This window comes from Aythya marila, assembly GCF_965140915.1.
Source record: "Aythya marila genome assembly, chromosome: 2".
NCBI classification, from domain to species: domain Eukaryota; kingdom Metazoa; phylum Chordata; class Aves; order Anseriformes; family Anatidae; genus Aythya; species Aythya marila.
In genome coordinates this window covers 148,689,818-148,708,382 of record NC_139043.1, presented here as the reverse complement: position 1 = coordinate 148,708,382, position 18,565 = coordinate 148,689,818, and the positions used below count along the sequence as shown (strand labels likewise).

The 18,565-nt window shown below is 38.4% G+C and overlaps 1 protein-coding gene across 1 annotated transcript; it reads left to right on the top strand.

Moving 5' to 3' along the window:
* Nucleotides 1-1,503: 1,503 nt before the first annotated feature.
* Nucleotides 1,504-18,077, top strand: HHLA1 (HHLA1 neighbor of OC90; the record flags this gene model as incomplete). Its single annotated transcript, XM_082755401.1, has 14 exons — nt 1,504-1,579; nt 3,012-3,071; nt 4,181-4,261; nt 4,735-4,818; nt 4,911-4,994; nt 6,216-6,299; nt 6,863-6,919; nt 7,028-7,114; nt 7,864-7,956; nt 8,799-8,996; nt 9,585-9,656; nt 17,265-17,421; nt 17,756-17,838; nt 18,034-18,077. The coding sequence occupies 14 exons, from the start codon at nt 1,504-1,506 to the stop codon at nt 18,075-18,077; spliced, it is 1,260 nt and encodes a 419-aa protein (XP_082611527.1).
* Between the last annotated feature and the right edge of the window lie 488 nt (nt 18,078-18,565).

The window sequence follows — 18,565 nt, the reverse complement described above, 5'->3', positions numbered from 1 at the left end:
CTCCAAAAGCTGTGTAGTGACAAACCTCCCCATGACATGGTCACCCAGCTCTCCATTCCACAAACTCACCTGAACTCCAGAGCCTGCTCTCCCCAGCATGATACTTCCATCATGTCAGCATGTTAGCAGACTTGAGCAAACCTGCTAGTCTTCCCTATTAAAGAGTCCATAGATGCAGAGAAAAATCTCTCAGAAGTCCCATTAAGCTTCGTAGTCTGGACAGTGGAAGAACAGCTAGATTTCCCTGGGTGTCAGGCCAGCATTACAATCATGGTCTATAGTCTACCTGTTGCTCAGATCCTGAACATCGTTACATGGAGAACCAAGTTTAGGATTGTTGATGTTAAATCTGGACACTGGACTCTGCCTATGAATAACTTTTTGAGCCCACATAAAGAAGATGGGTTATGAAATCTGGGGAATGAGACTTGACCAAGGCTTTCTCTCATCCTCAGCCTCACTCTTCAGTACATGGTATGCAGAAACTGGATGAGCTTAGGTTTGGGGCCAAGAAGAAAGTATCACCCAGATAGACCTAATAGATAAGGATTACCTGAATAGCTTCTCAGAGCTTTGTTTGAATTTGCAGAGCTAGTGCTTAAACACTTTAGAGTCATCAGACAAGCAAACACAGATGTTTCAGACACAGAAAAGCTTTGTATCATTTCATCATCCAGGTTTTCTTTACCACTGCTAAGTACAAAACTATTTTCAGAATGTGTTAATCCTCCAGTGAATTAAAGACGAGAAAGATTTTAAACATGATGGTAATAGATTGTTAATCAAGAAGTGCTATCTTCAAGATAATGGTTCACTGTGTGCTACTAAGAGAGGAGATGGCTGACATATTAATAATAATAAAAAAAGTGTTTTTTGTTGTTGTTCTTTTTTTAATTTTCATACACTCCCTACTTTTCTGACAGCTAGTTTTTTATTTTGTATTTTCCAATATTCTAAATAATAATAATAATGGAGGAAAGCAAGGACCTTCCTTCTGTTTTTTTCTAACTATCTCTAAGGCAGCACAGGACACAGCTGGGTGAGAATAATTAACTGTAGAAATACAAGATTAAGAATGTCTGGGAAACCAACAGTTCTGCAGAAAAGGAGCTCGGTTGATAACTGATTGAACCTAAATAAATGTCATCTCATTTCAACAGCAATAAAAAAGTGGGTACTTGGTGTGTCATTGTGCTTTAGGTACAGTTCATCCTGCCAGAGAAGAAGACTCTGTAGACAGCCTCACCAAGTTCCAGTAAAGAGACAGTTAATTGGTACTCACGGAGCAAGAGATTGTATACTCATACAAACACAAAAAATACTGATTGTGTGATTTCTGATTCTTTGCCATTTATGCCACCAATCTTTTCTTTGCATCCATATTACTCTCATGGTCACATCATTCTGGGACAAGGTCTAGACAAAACTGCACAACACTACCCATACCAAAACAGCATTTCTTTCTCCTAGAGCAGCCAAAGCCACTGGGAGTCAGACTTCATAATGCGGTGGTTCTGTTGGCATGTGCCAGCAAAGATGAGCCTAGGATTTCTGTGTCTCTTTCTGGTTTGGAACACAGGTAAGGACGTGGTTTGGTGCTCCCCAGGGAATCTCCAAGATATCTTTTTTCCAGTTGTTCCCATAGCCTGAAGTATTTCCCCATTCCCATATCCATAGCAGACTTGGTTCTGTATTCTTTCTCCCTCCGTAGGCAAGATGGATGGGCTGGGGCTCCAGGACTGGTGCCATACAGCAGGACAAGACAGGTGATGGCAAAGGTTTATTCTTGACTTATGAGCCATGAATATGGAGTCAGAAGGTTTTATAGAGAAAGACAAAGAAGACTTAGAAGACTTCTTACCAGCTAGATTGACAGTCTAAATAAATTTGTCTCATAAATTTGGCTCATCTGATTAGCATTGTACCAGGAGGCATGATTTACAGGCCTTGTAACATCGATTATCCACAGGTTGTTTTTCTTTTTTATGCATTCATACATAAAGAAAGAATGATAAGAAATGTATCATGAGATTCCATCCTGTAGAAGGCATGAATTTTTGAAAGAATTAGGACAAGCATCCAAGTTTCACCAATTTGGGTAAAAACGACCAGATTATGCAGTCTCAACAACTCTTTCTTCTGCTGTTTCCAGTCCTCCAGCTTTACTCTTGCTGAAGAGGAAACTGACCCCAAGTCTCCTACCCTCTGGTGACAGCTATGCCCATTAGTCTATAACGCAGAGAGGGGCATCACCAGCTTCACCAGGCGAGCCTCCTTCAGCACCAGCTTTCAAGAGAAGACTTCCCTCTGGTGATCTTGGATGGACTGAGATACTGAAGATTCAGAGAGATGTGAGAGCTTAGTGTTAGCAAGTGCTGGCTCATTTGAGGAGCCTTCTGGATTACCCTTTGGGGGCTCTCAAATCTCCAGTGGTGGGACAGGGAGCTTAAGTACAAAAGTCCTGCTATTCAACCTGTCCTGTGATGGCTAAATCACTGCTTTGTATCATCTCTTTGTTGGTCATTGAAGTGAGTCCAAACTCCTGAGCCCCACCCCAGTCTGTTTCCCAGATCACGTCTCTTTAGAGTGGCCCTCAGTTGAACACCTGCTCTGAATTACAAACATGCATGCAGCCTACGTAGATCCCTTTTGGTTAAGCCTCATTACATACATTGCAATGTATTGCTTGCAAGTCCAGTTTCAGACTGCAAAAACAGTATTTTGTTTTGATTTTTGAGTTAAAGGGACAAGCTCTGATATTTAATCTGTTCTCCTCCTTTAGCTGGCACCTAAAGGACCTGACAGATTTTTTGGGACATCCTTATTCTTAGGCAACTGATCAGCTGCTGTTACACATATTCAGTGTCCTGCTTTGCAGTGCTTATGTCCATGGGTGCCTGGGTTATAATGAATAACAGCAGCAAAGTAATGTTTATGGAGAGCTCAACCGAGGGCCACTTGCTAGCACAATGGGGAAAACAGTTCCTCAAGTCTCTTTCTTCACTTCACAGCTTCATGCATAAAAAGAGAACATAAGAGAGAGAAGCAAGCGGTGGTGCTGGCTACTGCAGGTAACAAGCAACCCCTGAGGAATCCCCTCGAGCCTGTGTGTGGGTATTAATAGGATGGGAGATATTGTACCAAGCGGGGAGGTGTTGGCGGGTGGGCCTTTCTCCTGTGGAGTCTGTGAATACAAAGCCACCACTACTGCAGGGACTCCTAACCCCAACACAGGCAGCTCCTCAGGACTATGAAAATCCCTGCTTAATCCATTTTAACCTCTGTCCTTCCAGCAATGTGAGGTGGAGTTGTCTCTTTCTTCTTTCCGTGGTCTGTAGGACAGGGCTGTCATCTCCAGTCTCACTTGCCTTAAGACACTCAGTTTGGAACAGGTTAAAAATGATACTGATGTCATTAGAAAATAATATTTCTCCACAAATTTGATTTTGTTCTCGTCCTGGCTTTCTGTGCTTGTTTTCCATCCTGCTCTGTTTTTTCTCTCTCTGTCATGCAGACACAGACCTTCCTCCTTGCACACACAGAGGCACCACAGCACTCTAAGTTTGTATGATTTCATGGGAGGGAGGCAAAATATCATATTTGAAAGTACAGCTTGGGAAAAACAGACAAGCAACATCAACAGGAAGAAAATATCTTTTTAAATAAAAAGTGTGTTTCAGCTGCAGTCAGTTTAATCTGTGGTAGTAGTGTAGCCATCAAGGTAGTTGGAAAAAAAAAAAAATAAAAAAAATCTGTGTTTTCATCACCGTTCTATGTTGCACTGGGGATTTCCCAGGTACTTTTACCTCCATTTGTGATCTGCACAGAGAGACCCGCTTTTATTTCAGAAGAAAATGCACATTGGCCATCACGAGGGGGCACCAAAACGCCAGGACTGGGTGCTGCTCCTGGCAGCCTGCTCCAGGGCATGCTCAAGGGAGCAGGGGACACAGAGCCCTGCCTGAATTTTGGCCTGCTGTTGCACTGCCTGCTCTATCTTCTTATTTTCCCAACTTCTGTCTGCACTCCCGGAATATTCCTTTCCTAACCACAGTTTCTTTCAGTGTGCCTCAATACATAAACGGCTTATTTCATTTTCCCGTTCTGGAAGCTTTCTGCTGTACACAAAACAGGGGATTAGCAGCCATTTCCAGCTGCTCAGAGACCCTTTATTTTCCAGAGCTGCCTGCAAAGTCTGTGGATCTGGCTGCTCTTAACCTGACCGAGCTGGTGAACGGCATGCTGAGCACGGCACTCAGAGGTAATGCTGCAGAGGCTGGGCAGGTCACGCAGGCAGTCAGCCCCACGGTGAATGAGATAAAGGGCTGATGGTGTTAGCAGGGGAAGTCATAAATGCATGCTCTCTGCCTCCAGAATTAACTCTCAGAGCAAGCCACACTTGCATATTTATAATGCAGATATAATGCAGATAGCTGTCTACCCCAAAAGAATTTAGAAATTAGAGTGTTTATATATAGGCATAGCATAATTACTTATGGGATGCCTTTAGAAAGCACTGTGTAACCCAGTGTGGATTTGCCTGCCTGATTTAAAAAAAAAAAAATGTAATACCAATGATCCTTCCCTCAGTGGAAATGAAAAGGAATTGAGTCTCAGGCAGCTGTAGAGCATCAGCACCTCAGGAGTCTTTTAGAAACCAAATGAGCAGAGCCGAAACATTCTGTTCGCATAATTTGTTCCAAACGCTAATAGCATGGGCATGTATTTCTGCAGGTACCAAAAAACTCTTCTCTTTGCTGAGTGTCACATCTTACAGCTCGTTTGCCTTCCACAAAGTGTCAGTCACCGTTTATAACAGTGAGTGCCTCAGCGCTTTGCTCCGCACAGGAGCAGTTCCTCTCACATGGCACGTGCATCAAGATACCCATTTTCTCCTTCTCTCTCCACAGTTTCTAGCCTGAAAAATGTTGACCCTGGCAAGTTTCCTATGCATTACTGCTACTGTTTAAACAATGTGACAAATGACTTGGCAGGTAGGTACACAAAAGAGGTTAGCAATTGAATGTGCTTAAGGTAAATTATTTCCTTAGGAGCTGAAGGCTGCAGCCTGAGCTCTGCAGGCTTTTTATTTTTGTACAAATAGCATCACTATACTGAAGTCAGCAGCCATTACTCATAATGAGTGTTGCTATGAACCTCTGGGTAAACTTGATGAAAATCTCAGGTGGTTGCACCCAACCGGCCACTGCGATGGAGCCATCAGTCAAGTGAGCAGTGTGGCTTGCCTGGTGGAAGGACCTTGCTTTCCTTCTCTGAGTACAAAAAGCAGTGCAGGACAGACAACATGGCATTTTTTAATACATTATCTTAGCCACTTTCGCCCTCCTGAGTTGACTCACAGAAGACAAACAAGGGTTTCTTTACACCAACAGAATCCAATAACCTCAATAAGCCAAACAGGAGTGAAAAGTAAGGATTAATGCCTGCATAGAGCTGTTTAATAGTGTCAAATGCTATTGACCCCTCGACAGAGAAACAGTGTGTTTTGTGGTTATTTTTCTGGGCACACACAGCTCACAAGCCTTGTAGCATAATGACCCAGTCTGCACTGGAAGATGGTGCAGAAACTTAAATCTTCCTGCCCCAAATCCAAAATATGATTGTTAGAGCACCCTCCCAGGCAGTGGAAATTGTGGGCTCAACACAGGTTGCAAGAGCTAGTGTCTGTCACTCCCTAAATGAGAATGTTGACCTGTTACTGCTAGAACCTGTTAGTTTAAAAATAAATAAATAAATAAAAACACCACCACTAACCATTTTTTGAGCTAACAGTATCTGTTTTTCTGAAGCAGACTTCAGAGTAGATGGACAATCACATGTCCCCACATGGTCCCATGTGGCAGATAGGCAATCACTGCCACAGAGCCTACAGGCTTGGGCTCTTCTATTTTTAAGCAGCCTTAATAGAGTGTTACTTTAAATAGCTCTCTTGAACAGATAGATTCTATTTAAGTTTTCATTTACGTACATTGGTGCTATTTTGCATACAATCTTTGACACGTATTTCCACAGAGTAATCCAATGGCTTCCTAAGTCTACTCCTATACAGCAGAAAAGTTCTGAACTTTTACATATTTCAATCATTTTCATGTACAAGCACATATGCAAATATGATCACTTATAAAAATGATTTCTGATAATGTGGATAGTTGAATATGTTTTCAAATATAAATTTTCTGTATTTTGTTGTCTAGATTTTACAGCTTTACTTGTTGATATAATTGGAAACTCCACCAGTTATCTCACAGAAATTTTCAAATCTACTTCTATTCTCTCAGGTTTGCATTTCCTCTTAAACATTTGTCATTTTCTTATTTGTGTGATTTAGTTCTGACATGGAAACAAGCATAGAAATGCATATAAAAGTTTATTGCTCTTATTTGGCAGCATTTGTGCTCTAAAGCATGACTGCAGCTGTAAAACAAGGTCTCCTTAGGGGAACAATCTATACATATATATAAAATTTTAAATATGTAGTATAGTATGTTTCTATGAACATATATGTTTTACTTGACAGTTTGATTAATTATTATTGAACACTGATATTTTAGGAAATTATGAGCCTACGTGCTATATTTTTTGATTTTTTTTTCTTGTAAAAATGCTTGTATTAAGAATTTTAATTAAATTAAAAATTTATACTAGGAGAAACATTTCTCCTAGAAATGTTAGCATTTGGATTTTGTGCTGGATTGAGATTTTGTCAAAGTCAAATCTGAATTAAAATATTTGACTAATTGTAGTAGCCATATACCATTCTGGGTTTGTGTTTCACTGTTTAAGATAATATCATATGAAAACTGGTAACAAAGACCTGGTTTACATTTTTTTTGCCTTTTAGTGCGTCAGAACAATGATTCAGATTGTATCTACATCTGTGTGATGACAGGCCAAACAGGTAAATGAAAAAATCATTCTTGTTCAAAATATTGTCCTATTTACTTTCAATGATGACTTATACTAGAAACAAGTCTGTCTTCATATTTTTAATCATTTATATTTGCAGGGAGAAATCTGTCTGACTTTTGGGAAATATTGGAGAAGCCCCCTGTTATTAATTACACATTTTCCAGTAACACATCATCTGACCTGGGTAAGTACATCCTGGGGAATAAAAAGAAACAGCAACAACAGTGAAAACAATGCCCAGGTAGCACTTGCAATGAATGTTCCTTTTTCATCTTGTAAAAATAAGTAAAATTTACAAACATTTAAATTATTGACTATGACGTCTTCTACTGGAAGAGCAAACAAAAGCTCCTGGGATCAGAGCTTTCATCGGATTCAGCACTGGGCTGGGAAGGCTCTGTAATATTCTTGAACTAAATGGTTATCTCCCTTAGCTCTCAGCACAAGTAATCTGAATTTATGTGAGTATCCTTTGGAAAGGAGTCAGATATGCTCAGACAGCGTGCTGCATGGCTTCTCCACCTGTAACTTCTTTGCCAGGTTGAGCTGACTGTAGATACTGACCTCTTATTGCTGCCAATATTTCTCATTTTTAACAGTGGATTGAAACAGGGAGACATGGAAATCAGTGGCAAGTTCACCTGTGCTGAAAGCTGTAGGAAGCCTCTCACCTGTTTAAAAATAAATTTAAAATAAATAATAAATAAACAAATATAAATAAACATAAATAAACAAATATAAATAAACATAAATAAATAAATATAAATAAATAAATTTATAAATAAATATAAATAAATACAAGACACTTTGCCAGTAACTTTATTTTAAAAATACATCAGTTCCTTTTGCACCAGAACCTGATTTATTTACTTTTTATTGTATGATATTCTATGAATGCTGAGTGCACTAACATTATCTTCTCTTACCTCAAAGATCTGGATTCAATTTTTTCAAGCTTCATGAAATTACAGGAAGACTCAAACAAAACCATGGATCCATCAGTAGAACACAAGTGGACATTTAAAAGTGAGTGAATATTGCCAGACCTTTATATTCTCCTTCACTAGTCTCAACTAGTGATCTAGGAGTTCTCTAGGAGACAGAGAAGTAAAGAAAAAAATAACTGTCTGTTTTAAACCAATAAAAAGTTTTGTTGTTTTGTTTCTTCTTACTGGCATTTTTATGTACTTTATTTAATTAAAATCACTGAAATTGAAACAAAACAAAAAAACAATGATTTTGATTTTAAATTGATAACATTGATTTTATATGGCCCTCACTTACGAGTGACTGGTTGTTATTCCTGCCACAAAAATGTAATCAGTTCTCCAATTCCACTATCTGTGCTCCAGTACCTGCCTGCTTCCCTTCACATAGACAAGAGCTTTCATCTTTTCCTCTACAGTAAAAAAGCCTAGGAAATAAAAAATAATTTATGTGAAGAAAGGAAAAAAAAAAAAAACACTCTGAAGGAGCACTGGAACACCACACCACCACACTTTCTTTTTTGTTTATGAACACTCGGACATTGAAATGTGAGGTGGGAATTAGATGATTTTTTAAGGTCCCTTCCAATCCAAATCATTCTATAATTCTGTACTCAGTTAAAGGTTCCAACTTTATTGCTACTCCTCATGTTCTCCTGGAAATAAAAAAACAAACAAACAACAACAACAAAAAAACCATAATCTTTAAAATGAAGTGAAAAATTGAATCTCAGCTGCCAGTGGAAGCACTTGAGGAGAAGGTGGGATTTTCTGGGTGCATTTTAGGTAGTATTTTCCCACAGTGTGTTACATTCTCTGCTGCCATGGGGCACCAGAAGGCACTTTTATGGTGCCTTCCCTCTGTCTCTCCTGATTCTCCAGCTACCAGCACCCCTCTTGCCCTGAAAGGGGAGGACATTCCCACCACGAGGTCCCGACCATGGCCAAAAACAGTTGGTGCGAAGGGATCAGGGTTTCCATATCTGCACTTGGATGCTTCAGGACCAAGAGGCACAGCTGGAACCCCTCCGGCTGCTGAGGAGATCTTGGCCCCATCATCAGCCTTTCAGACCAGCCCTGGTGAGCTCTGTACACAGGACCAAAACCTACTTTACCCTATTAGCTCTGGAGTTTAGCCAAAAGCCCAACCCAAAGCATGTTTCAGAGGTGGATGTTAGGAGGCCCTTCAAGGAGACCCACTCTTGGTCACTAGTGAGTAGATTTCTTTACTGTAGAGTTGCAAACATAACGTAGAGGGACCATCCCATAGTTCTTACTTTTTGGGGAAAAACACAGGTCCTGCTTCTCGTGGACAGATCTGCCACTCAATTCTTTGCTCACATTTTGCTCCAAGTCCACTGAATAGACCTGGGCAGGGGTGGGGTAGGGAACACCAAAACTAAAACCAACCATAAAATAGAGCTGATTCTCTAGGTCTCTACTAAAAATATCTTCTTTAAATCCTCTTTCTTTAGCCCGTGTACTTTCCAAGTTCTAATAAATACAGCTTCTGACCTTTCTTTTTCATCATGACATTTTTATAAGCCACTGCAAGTATTGGGTAAGGACCCTTGTCCGTTGAGCAGTCTCATACATAGCAGGATATTCTTCTCAATTGACAAATAACAAATTTCCTGAATAATGTGGTGTGTCTTTCTGTTCCCACAGGTGATGTATATGCATTTTGGATGCAGACCATGCCTCCTCAAGAAGCCAGCAAACTGATGCAAACAGAGCCAGGTGAGATTGATCTGGGAAAATAACAGTGTGTTGGTCAGCACATGCATGAAAATTAAAATAATAATAAATAAATACATAATAATAATAATAATAATAATAATAATAATAATATGTATAGAAGCAGGAGAGTGTGAATGTATTTATGCATCAACATCTACAGAAGTGTGTATTAGTGGTCTGCAACTTCAGTATTTTTTTTACTCTTCATCAAGCTTCCTTTTCTCCTTTTTTTTTTTTCGTTAGTATGTCACAGCATTTTATATTATTCTTCCTCCTTCAGATTTCCTCTCCTCTGTACTGTCTACTGCACCCTACCGGCCTGGTGTGACAGTGAAACTTCACTCAATTACCTGTAAGTAGTAGTTGAGCATACAGCAAAAATAGTAGCCTGTTTGAAAGTATAACCACGTACACTTTTTCACATGCAGAAACAATGTGTATGTTTAATGTACTATATAGTATATTATATAGTATATTTTATGAATGTAAAACACACAAAATGTCAAAGGGTTTGCTTCCATATTTCTGAATCATACATGATCTCAGATTGAAAACACAAATTATATTATATTTAAATTGTGTAGTCCACATGTCAATTTTAATATGGATTGGTTATTGGGAAATCTTAAAATTCCTTTATTCCAAAAGAAATTGTCATGCTTTAAATCCTCCTGTTGGTACAAATAAAATGATTAAGTCAATCCCTGACACATGGAATCTTCAGAATTACCCCAAATTTTTAATTCTGCAAAGTTCCTCTTTGGCTAAAGAAGGACAGTTATCAGCTAGATTTTTTGAGGAGAACTCAGTTCTTCCTTTTACGGAAGAACTTTTCCTTTTTCCTAAATTCCAAAACAATTGGAATAAATTCCAAAACAATTGGAATTTAGGAGCTCAGTGTAGTAAACATATGATGATATGCCACTATACTTACAAGTCTCATCTAGTCATGTAGATGATAAAAGTATATTTCTCTGAAGGTATTTAGTAAGATGTTACATGTTTTGAAAAAGTGAACCTGATACAATTCCAGAAAGGGAATCTGCATTCTGGGAGAATCTATCCCAAACTTTGGATTCTGGGTATGTGAATGAGTCCAGGCTGCTCACTCCCAAATTTGCGAAGTAGAAGCATAGTTCAGAAGTACAATAGGAATAAATCTTGGCTGCAAATCCCAATCAAAGTCAAAATCAGCAGTCACAGACCTGAAGAAAATTTCTGCTTGCTCCAGCAATGCCAGGAGTGGTAGAATGGTAGAATATAAATTCTGAATTGGGTTTTCATGGGTTTATCACAGGGAAGAAATAATAACTCTTCCAGTGGACTAATGCCAACACCTTAGGGCAGGATTCTCCTGACAAGAGAAGTTGCGTGTATTTCAGCTCCTGATTAAACATTGCACTCCCTGCTAACCTGCTAATTAATCATAGAATCATAGAATGCTAATGGCATTAACGAATTAAATTAATGGAGTTTAGGAAGTAAATTAATAGAATTAAAGTAAATTTGAGGGATATGCTGGGGTGCACGGTCCAGCTTTGGTATTCGCATAGAAAAGCACTTGAGCATTATTATGATTTCATATTGCTGCTGTATTTGGAGGGAAAATCCACACTGCCTGCACTTGGATCCAGACAAAATCTTCATACCTATATTCCAGACTGGGATTGTGATTATCTGCTATTCAGCGTAACACGATCTTTTTAGAGAAACGTGGTAGCTACCACTGACGTCAGTTTGTAGAACATAATTCAGGATCAGTGTCTGCAGCTGAAAAGAAGACTAGAAAGGGAAGAAATGGTCCCCACTTTACCAGAATAAACATATCGCTCATTTCGAAGGTTTCCTGGCATTAGGATTGTATTCTCAGCCTCTTGCACCCTAAATCCACCTATTTGGCTGCTCCGAGCTGTGATAGAGATACAAACAGATGGGATGCTCTGGGAAGAGGCTGTCTTTGGTCCCCACGGTGAAGTTGACTGTGTTGCTACCAGAGATGTGATTGTTCCTGGGAGAGGATGAGCAGGAACACGAGTCTTGCTTGGTTGTGAGGACTGCCAGAGGGGATTTTGGAAATCTGTTCCTTGCCTGCTCATGTTTCTGTGCAGTGACTGTCTAATGCCAAAAGCATAGATGCTGGGCTGTGCAATGGTAATATATCAGACTAAAATGCAGGGGCTCTTCAGTATCATTTAGTCTTGATATTATAGATAAAAACAGAAGAATTTTTTATTTGTCCAAAGGACAAAAATGCCGATCAAATAATACTTTTAAGATGGTGTGTATGAACACACGGGAAGTAGAAGAAGAAAAAAAAAAGATGATCTGAGCAAATTAAGGCCAGCAAATTCAGATGGTCAGTAGGCAAGGATGGAAAAAAAAAAAAAAAGTGCTGATTATATGGCTTGTGGTATTTTGATGGGGATGATGGAAAAATAAGCTGCACTGTCTGATATTGTTAAACAAAAATGTGGGCCTTTGATATGAATTCCTAATAAGTCTGACCAAGAAAGCTGCTGCTGTCTTGTCAAAACAGAACAGGCAAAGTGAAAAACTGAGCATCAGCAGCAGGTGAAGGGACACTCTGCAGCCTTGTGGTCTCCTTCTGTGCTACTGGAACCAACCCAGAACATCAGAGATGCAGCTGGTTCCCCAGCTCCATGCAGGCAACCATCAGGTCTTTGTTTGGGATTGCTTTGAGTCTTAAAGCCAAAGACTTTCATTGGATTGTCTGTTAATCTCACAGTTTGTGTATTTTAAATACTGACTTCTGTCTGCTCATTGTTGTATTCTAACCCACCTTTATTTGTTTGAAAAGAATTATTGTGAGGGGATAAGCATAATTGTGTCAGACAAGAAAAGTCCTGTTGTAGATCTTCAGTTTGCTGTTACTGGGAATAATCACATAATAGGAGAGAAGTAACATCTTATATCTTTGGTGTTGTCTGCTTTTTACCTTGGTTTTGATGTCATTGCCTGTTGCAGCAAACCAAGAATAGCATCCCCTGCTGTTAATTTTTGTAGCTTTTACTGATTCTGATCAGATTTTTCATAGTTTTGGTTGGCTGAATTTACTAGCAGAAGTTGGTTTGTTTGTCTTTTTCTTTTTCTTTCTTTTTTTTCTTCTTTTTTTTTTTTCTTTTTTTTTTTTTCTTTTCAATCATGCTATTAGGAAAAGAAAGCATTTGAGAGCATAGGACTCAGTGGGGCATCCATTCTTGGAGGAAATAATGTTATTGATGTTATTGTAGTTAATTAAAAATAATGATTATGAATACAAAGGATTTTGAGAACAGCATCAAATGATCAAACACAGTGGGGGAAGACCTGCAAGAAAGGCAGTGGCAAAGAGGATGGAGAGGAATCTATTGCCTAGGAGGCTTGGAAAAACTTCAGTAAAGCACTGTCTACTGAGACTTATTTCTAAGGAGAGGACTCAGTGGTGGTGAGACAAGAAACAGTTCTTGATGTTAAGAGGCCTTTCAAACCATTCTGTTAAGGAGCTAGTTATCCTTTCAACATTGTTTTTTGTTTGTTTGTTTGTTTGTTTTTTTTAAATTATTGATATTTCTTTCTTTTCACTTTTGTTTAAAGAGTCAAAAAAAAAAAAAAACCAGCATCCTCATCTTAACCCCCATGAAATACATTGTATGAAGAAAATGAACCAGTATAATATCATGAATATAATTTGATTTCTTGACACTCTTGATGGTGTAAAGGGAAGAATTTAAGATGAACTATGTCTTCTTATCTTAATAGAGATCAGATGAATATGCTATGGTAATTCTTGTCCACCAAGACATAATTCTGCACACACACACACACACACACACACACCAGCAATGACAATGTTCTCTGTGTTTCCTAGTTCCTTTGGATAAGTTTGACTTGAGGATTAAATAAGGGCCACCCAACCCTGGAGTCTGTGAGTGGATTTGTGGTGTGTGCTGTCCAGGATTTGTTAATCTGCAATGTGCTGTCTAGTGGACAACACTATAAACCCTATAAAACCTAAAACTGGGAACCAGACCTTTTTGAAAAGGTTGCAATCAGTGAATGGAGAGTCACAAAACTCCTGTCTGTCAGAAACCATGGCAGAGGCTATATAGCTGCATATATAAATCATGGCATTTTGAGAAGAAAAAAAATAAAATAAAATCGAACAGTGGGATCACACAGCAGTGAAGAGCAGCCACAGTACTCTGAAGACGAAGACATTATTCCATTAAGCCATTTCTTAAATCACAAAAATGAATCTGTTTATTTACTTGTTTATTTATTGCATGCCAACTGATAAAATATGTGTGTGTGTATTATAGCATGCAGAGAGGGATATTGTAAGCCTGAATTATTCACGGCAACCACGATACTGCTTTTCACTGACGGCAAAATTTAATCTCAGTGTCAAAGAGAGGTGATATTTGGTTCCTAGTGGAAAAGGCTCTTTAGTGCAGCAAGAACTGGTCACTTATCTACCTGCAACAGTAGTGTAGTAATTTCAAAAGGGCAAGAGCAAAGCTCTGCATAGGAAACTGTTTTTTGTGCTATCTTGTCTGTATTGACTAACCCATTATCTTAGAAAATAAAAATATTAGAAAGGAAACTTTTAAGATAAATTCCTGCATATAAATCTTTTTGCTTCAATCTGAATTTTTAGGAATTAAAAAAAAAAAAAAAAGTAGAAATTTATTACAATGAGATAAAAAATGACTATGAAGCACTGAAAATATTGATTTCAATGCTGTCATGTAAGTGTACTATCCAATACACGTAAATTAAATCTAATATTAATTGAAAAAGAATTTCAACATTAAATGCAATACTATGTAAATACATCAATTTAAAATGAAATTATTGTTAGAAATGAAAACCAGAGCAATTTGTTTAACTTTCAACTTTTTTATTTGACTTCTTTTCCCTACATAAATGAGTCCACATTGAAATTGCAGTCATTCAATTTACATTTAGATAGAGCTGAATTTCTGCTGGCAAAATGCACAGCTTGAGCAAAGCACTAACACCTGTTCGATGGAATAGCGAGTACCTACCTTGGTGGAGATGTTGAGATTCATTGGAAGGTGGCTTTTAGGAAGTTTTAATTATTCCAAGCAACTCTAACATCCCTTTTAATGGATAACTTACACGAAAAACTCATCACTGCAAGCTCTGATGTTCAGTTATTAACATGAAGGTTGTTTGTTAAAACAAGACATCGGTCATTTTTAATTGCCAGTAAGTGGAAAAAATCAAGACATGTCAAGATGTGTCAAGTGCTAGTGATCATGCAAAACTGCTGAGATTGAGGGAAATGGGGCTCCCTCTTGCCCGTCACTGACTAATTACAACACATTGTCTGTGACACAGCCAGTAGTCCTCTTTCAGAGGGGACCAAGAGCGTGAGAGCTGCAAGGTCTGCCCATTACTCCTCCATGATTTCTGCTACCTCGGGCAAGCTCTGGCAGAAGACAAATTGTTTCGTAGCAATCTCTTTCAGCTTGGCAGTGCCTCTATTTTCCTTCTGCCCACGGATGCCATTTTATATTAAACTTCCTGTCAGCACTAGACAACTCAGTCTTATTTCAACAGAACTTCATTAGTCCAAATTTAACCTCCGTAACCTCTCCTATCGCATAACATAAGATGGCCCAAAGCTATAAAGCATGTGAGACATGTGAACCTGGAAATGCAATTACACTGTCTAAGGGGATTACGCTCTGCAGGTAAGACAGTTTATCTAGGCATGTGGCCAAAGCCTGCTGCTGGTTTCACAAATGGAAAAGACAGCCAGCAATCCCACAGCTGCTGCCTTTGCTCCCCACATTTGGGCTCTTCCACCCCAGCGGGTGGAAGAGAGAAGGACACCCAGGTCATGCAAAATATGGCTTCTCCTGTCATGGTCTCTGGTTATCTTCTTCCAGTTCCAGTGGTGTTTGCAGGGATGTCCCTCGGTTTTTGGAACTCTGGCACAGGGTCAGCATCTTTGGAAGTCTTGCTGCACATAGGGGGCAACACGATCTGCACACCACAGTGACCCAAGTGTGCCTCCCCACAGCACCTCCTCTGCAAGAGCGACATTATTTAATTCACAAAGGAGAGTTGATTCCACACCCATTTCAGCCACTTCCTAGCCTTTTAGCACAGTTTAAATGTCACATTTATTTTTCCTAGAAAGCCCTTTGATTTTTACCTACCATAACACAACTGTTAACTAAGTTAATGTAACTAACAGCAAAGACTCAAGGCGATGTGCGGCAGAGTATGGCTTCAAGAAAACAAGATTATAGCTAATGTTATATTTTCTCTTAATATGGTAAAGAAAAACAGTGGAAAAAAAAAAAAAAAAAGAAAAAAAAAGAAAGCAGCTTCAGTTTTGCATTACCCTTTCTAAGTTTCCCTCATTTTCACCTTGCTTTGTTTTCTCTTTTATATAATAGAAAGGGAGTCTGAAAGGAGATTGTATTTCACATTCGGGGAAAAACAAACAAACAAACAAACAAAAAAAACATAGCAATTCTTATAACCTGCTATCACCTATTCTGTTATATTACATTATCTGCAGCCTGGCACAGGTGCATTTTCTGGTGGGGTGAACTGTTTGGTGTACAAATGTTTCTCTCTCACTGCTGACTGCAGAAGATTCAATGAACAGAATAAGCTAGATATTTTCCTTTTAGTGGATTTCAGAGAACGGAGAGGGAGTCCATCCCTGACTACACAATTTTCCTACATTATTCTTAAGTTAAATTAATATAATCATGGTCACTTGAAGGAAAACCAAACAAACAAAAACAAACATAGATTAACCAACTGGCAGCTGACCAAGAGTAAAATGGAGAAATGATTCAATACAGGCAAAAATTGACCTTTTCTCCTCCAGTTTCTTGGTAGTTTTCAAGAAACCTGTAGGAAACTATTTATCCAGAGGATTTTTAATTTTCTCTAAAAAGTTATCTGAAATTAGATGATGATTCAAGTTACTGGAAGCAAGAGGGGGAAAATGGCAGACAAATATAGAAATAGACAGAAAGAAAGCCATAACCTACAAATAAATCATGTTTATTTTGTTAATTAGGCTAAAAAGGAGATGAAAAGAACAGTGAGAGACTCACTGCTTATTATCTCCGTTGTATTTAGCCTAAGATTCAGACTTAGAGGGTGTGTGTATTAAAGAGTATGGAAATGGAAATGGGTATTGCATTAAAGTGTCATATCCATATAGAAAATATAATAAGTATATGGTGCTGTTTATCTAACTGCTTTGTGCTGTGGAAAACTGATGCTTCCGTGGCAACTGAACCTCCACCTAAAGAGGTAACAATAAATAAATTACATCTTTAGAGTTGTTCCTTATATTTGTGATAAATAAAAGCAACATGGACTTTAATAACTAAAAATGATAAATAATAAATTGAAGAGAACATTTGTGCTATCACTCTAACAACTGCCAAACTGTGTGGCTTTCTATTCAGTTATCTGCCGCACTCAACTTGATTTTAAGATACCTATGTGAGCTCTTTAATCTGCATATATCCCTTAGCCCAGATAAGTAATTGTAGGAAATTTTATGGGATAAATTTATGAATTATTTCACAGTTGTGTTTTTCCTAGGGTGTCCACAAGCAATTTTCAAAGAGTCCCGTGTGACTTCGCCTCCTGTCACAGTCATAGTGCAGAAGATCAATCCTTGCGTGATGGAGCTGTGCAGGTTTTTCCAGCTGTGCCTCTGCGTTGGTCGAAGAAAATATTTCAGAAAGGAAGCCATGAGGTAAAATCTGACAGCAGTTTCACTTGCTTCTGTCTTCTTAAAATAATCCTTCATGCTTTTGCAAAAAAATGACAATTTTCAGTCGCCAGTGCTTACTTTTAAGTCTGTGGCTACTGGCTGAGTCCCATGTGGGCCCCCAGGGCACTGATCTGGCCTCCAATTGTCAGACTAAGTGAATGTTGCTCAGACGAATTTTTCCAAGTATCTAATGGCATAGGTGAGGTCAGAATCTCTTTGTTACTATGTTCAAAGTGCAATATTAGCAGCATGACGTGCATTCAGCTATGCTTATGTAAGATAGCAGGACAGTACTCTCCTAACTTTACTTCTTTAGGTACTGTGTTGAATACTATTCCTGGTTCTTGAAAAATGCAAGTTATGTCTGTGAACGAGTCAAAAGAGTTGCTTACTCCCACAGTAAGTATGTTTTTTATCTAAACTTCTACATACCTTAAGAATATATAACAGAGTATTTGCTGACTTTCTTCAGATAGCTATTTCTCCTGATGAAGATTTTTTCAGGTATTATAAAGAGATTTATTGAACCATGTATGGTTTTAATATTCTCCTTGTAAAACCTGTTCTGACTGCAATTTTCCTTTGTTCTTCCAGCATTAAAACAGAAATGCCTGAAAAACATCTGTAAATCAGTTTAGAGCACTGAAGAATTTCACTGGAATTCAGATGATCAGTGGCAGTTTTAGTAGTCTCTTTCATTTCTCAGCGTAAGAAAAATCAGATTGTGATATGTTATTTACAAATATTTGTAGCAAGACAAGTTATTAATTGGATGTTAACCTAGAATCTGTCTTCCTCGAAGCAATGTAAAAATTATGTGTAAAAACAGATGCATTTTATACAAGTGTTGTAACTGCAATAAAAACATTGGAAGGCTTTTTAAAATTTTAATATATAAAGGACTCTTATATGGTTGGTTAGTGCATGTAAGTAGTTTCCTCTAGTACAATTTACAATTAACACAAAATAATCAAAATGAGCAAATATAAGATAATTTTAAAACAAGCTGAAATATTAAAGACAACATTTTTATTTTTTATTTTTTCCTGGGGGCTAAACCCATGCAGACTGTCCATGATTCTGAATCGAGATACTCCCACTACTTCAGCAACTCATCTCGTGCAGA